Raw genomic sequence first — 2622 nt, 5'->3', positions numbered from 1 at the left:
TAGGTTTGAAACACAACATATCAATGATTAATTCCTATCTTTTTAGTGAATTTAGTTTGATTTATCGTTCTTACTAAAATGCATGTTCAAAATCTCGATATTTGTGTAGCATTGGAAGCTTAGGTTGGGAATCTCAAGAGCAAGGAGTACAAAATGTGACAGTTAAGATGGTTACCTTTACGAGTACTGAGAATGGTGTGAGAGTAAAAACATGGGCAAGACCTAGCAATGGTTTTGTTAGAAATGTTTTATTTCAACATATTGTTATGACTAATGTTCAAAATCCAATAATCATAGATCAAAATTATTGTCCTAATCATGAAAGTTGTCCTAATCAGGTATTGATTATCACAATTATGATATAATAAGATGAATAATATCAATCGCGTTTTTCCTTATATGATTCATTTTCCTCTTTTTTTCTAGGGCTCAGGTGTAAAGATAAGTGATGTAACGTATGAAGACATACATGGAACATCAGCTACAGAAATCGCGGTGAAATTAGATTGTAGCAAAACAAATCCATGTAGTGGAATAACACTTGAAGATGTGGATCTTAGTTATAAAAATGGTAGAGCTGAAGCTTCATGTGTTAATGCTGGAGGAAGAGCTTCTGGTTTTGAAGAACTTAGTAGATGCTTATAAATAATACTAACAAAATATACTTTTATACATGAAAATATAGTTGGTAATTATATTATACATAAGGAAGATGGATAATCTAATTATAATGATATATTTTATATTCTTTTGTAATAATGTATTATTTATATACTAAGTTGTTATATTAATTAATGATTGTTACATTGGAGATGCTTTTGTAGAAGTTGAAGTGAAGAAGATGGGGAGAAAGAAAAAGAAAAAAAAATTAATATGACATGTGATAAATGATGATTGATGTATGACTTGCACATAATTTAACTATAAATGGTTGGGAATAAATATGAATATATATGCTACTTAAAAATGATTCCATAAAGTAACAGAATCCACAAATTATAATTTCTACTTTACAAAAAGAAAAAAAAAGACATTGAGACATTTTATTTTATTTCACAAAAGTTGATTTTGGAGAAAAAGTCACAAAGTTTATATAACACTAAGCCAATATCTCCATCACCAATATTCCAATAAAGATCGTGATGGAATAATAAATATTCTTCATTCTTAATCGCAGATTTCATGTTCGAATTCAGAGTACAACATAGTTGTCTTATTTAAGAAAAACACTTTACTTTACTCTGATATGGAATTTTTCATCGCGAATTTAAATTTAAGCGGAATTCAATATGAGTATTAGACAGCTGGATGAGCAATAAAATAAAGTTAAAAAAACAAACCCCACTAAGCCAATATCCCTATCATAAACAAGACCCATAATTAAAGCACCTCATCTTATTGTGACACCAATAATAATTCAATTACATACATTGAAATATCCGCCCATTTTTTTCACATTTTTTTCTCTTCATATTTCTTCATTACATAGAGAGTGTGTGAAAAAAAAAAATTAGAGTGAAAAAATGGGAGAAGAAATTAGTAACAAACAGATCTTACTAAAAGATTATGTACATGGATTTCCAAAAGAATCAGATATGGAATTAAAAATCAGTAGTATGAAATTGAAAGTTCCAGAAGATTCAAATACTGTTTTGGTTAAAAATCTCTACTTATCTTGTGATCCATATATGAGACCTCGTATGAAGAAAACTGAAGGCAGTTATACTGACTCCTTTACTCCTGGCTCTGTAAGTCTACATTTTTAATTTTTTTTTATAATATGGTATTTATATTTGAAATTTCGAGTTTATGAGCTTTGAATTCTGTAAAAGATACTAGATTTCTAGTTTTGAGATGAAGCTAGAATTTTGAGTTTATGGTTTCTGAATTCTGGAGAATGTTTTAGATGGTAAGCACTCTCTATCTCGGATTTTGAGATTGTGGGTTTGATTGGAGTTTCTAGGAATGGGGTAATAAAATTGGATTTTTAAATACAAATAGTCTGTGTACCTCTAAACATCTCCAAAATGTATGTGTCATGTCGAGTGTTAGGTGTCCACGAAACATAATGTGGACGAGTTGGAGTGTGAGAACAAGTTGAGATGTTTGGATGTGCACGGTCGGAGTTGGAGTGTTTGCTTGTCAGTTGAGGCCAAATTTAAGTGTTTTGAACCAAAGCTACTAGATTGTGCTGAATTTATTGCTACAACTCTAGCTCTGTCCCTGGTTATGATGAATAGAGGCCGAGTTAGAATTTTGAGTTTATGGGTTCTGAATTCTAGAGAAGGTTTTACATGGTACCGCACCTTCTATCTCCGATCGTAAGGTTGTGGTTTTGATTGAGTCACGAAGGGAACAAAAAGATGGAGCTTCTAGGAAAGGGGTAAAAAAGAGTTGGATTTTTAAACAGAAATAGTCTATGTGCACCTTTAAACACCTCTAAAATTTATGTGTCACATCAGTGTTAGGTGTCCACGAAACACAGTGTAGATGCGTTGGAGTGTTTAGTTGCTAGTAAGATGTCTAGATGTGCACTCATCTAGACACCTCAACTCGTCTCAGTTGTGTAGCTGAATACTCCAACTTACAAAATGATCATCTAGACACCTTCAAAATTTATGT

At 31.4% G+C, this 2622-nt stretch overlaps 1 protein-coding gene across 1 annotated transcript; it reads left to right on the top strand.

Moving 5' to 3' along the window:
* Positions 1-109: 109 nt before the first annotated feature.
* On the top strand, positions 110-645 carry LOC107059396 (polygalacturonase-like; the record flags this gene model as incomplete). Its single annotated transcript, XM_015305912.1, has 2 exons — positions 110-338; positions 427-645. Coding segments are annotated over 2 exons (448 nt in total), but the record flags the coding sequence as incomplete, so codon positions are not given.
* Positions 646-2622: the final 1977 nt, after the last annotated feature.

Source organism: Solanum tuberosum, unplaced genomic scaffold, assembly GCF_000226075.1.
Source record: "Solanum tuberosum cultivar DM 1-3 516 R44 unplaced genomic scaffold, SolTub_3.0 contig00323, whole genome shotgun sequence".
Classification (NCBI taxonomy): domain Eukaryota; kingdom Viridiplantae; phylum Streptophyta; class Magnoliopsida; order Solanales; family Solanaceae; genus Solanum; species Solanum tuberosum.
Note: the sequence above shows the minus strand (reverse complement) of the source record. Positions and strands in the feature narration are given on the sequence as shown.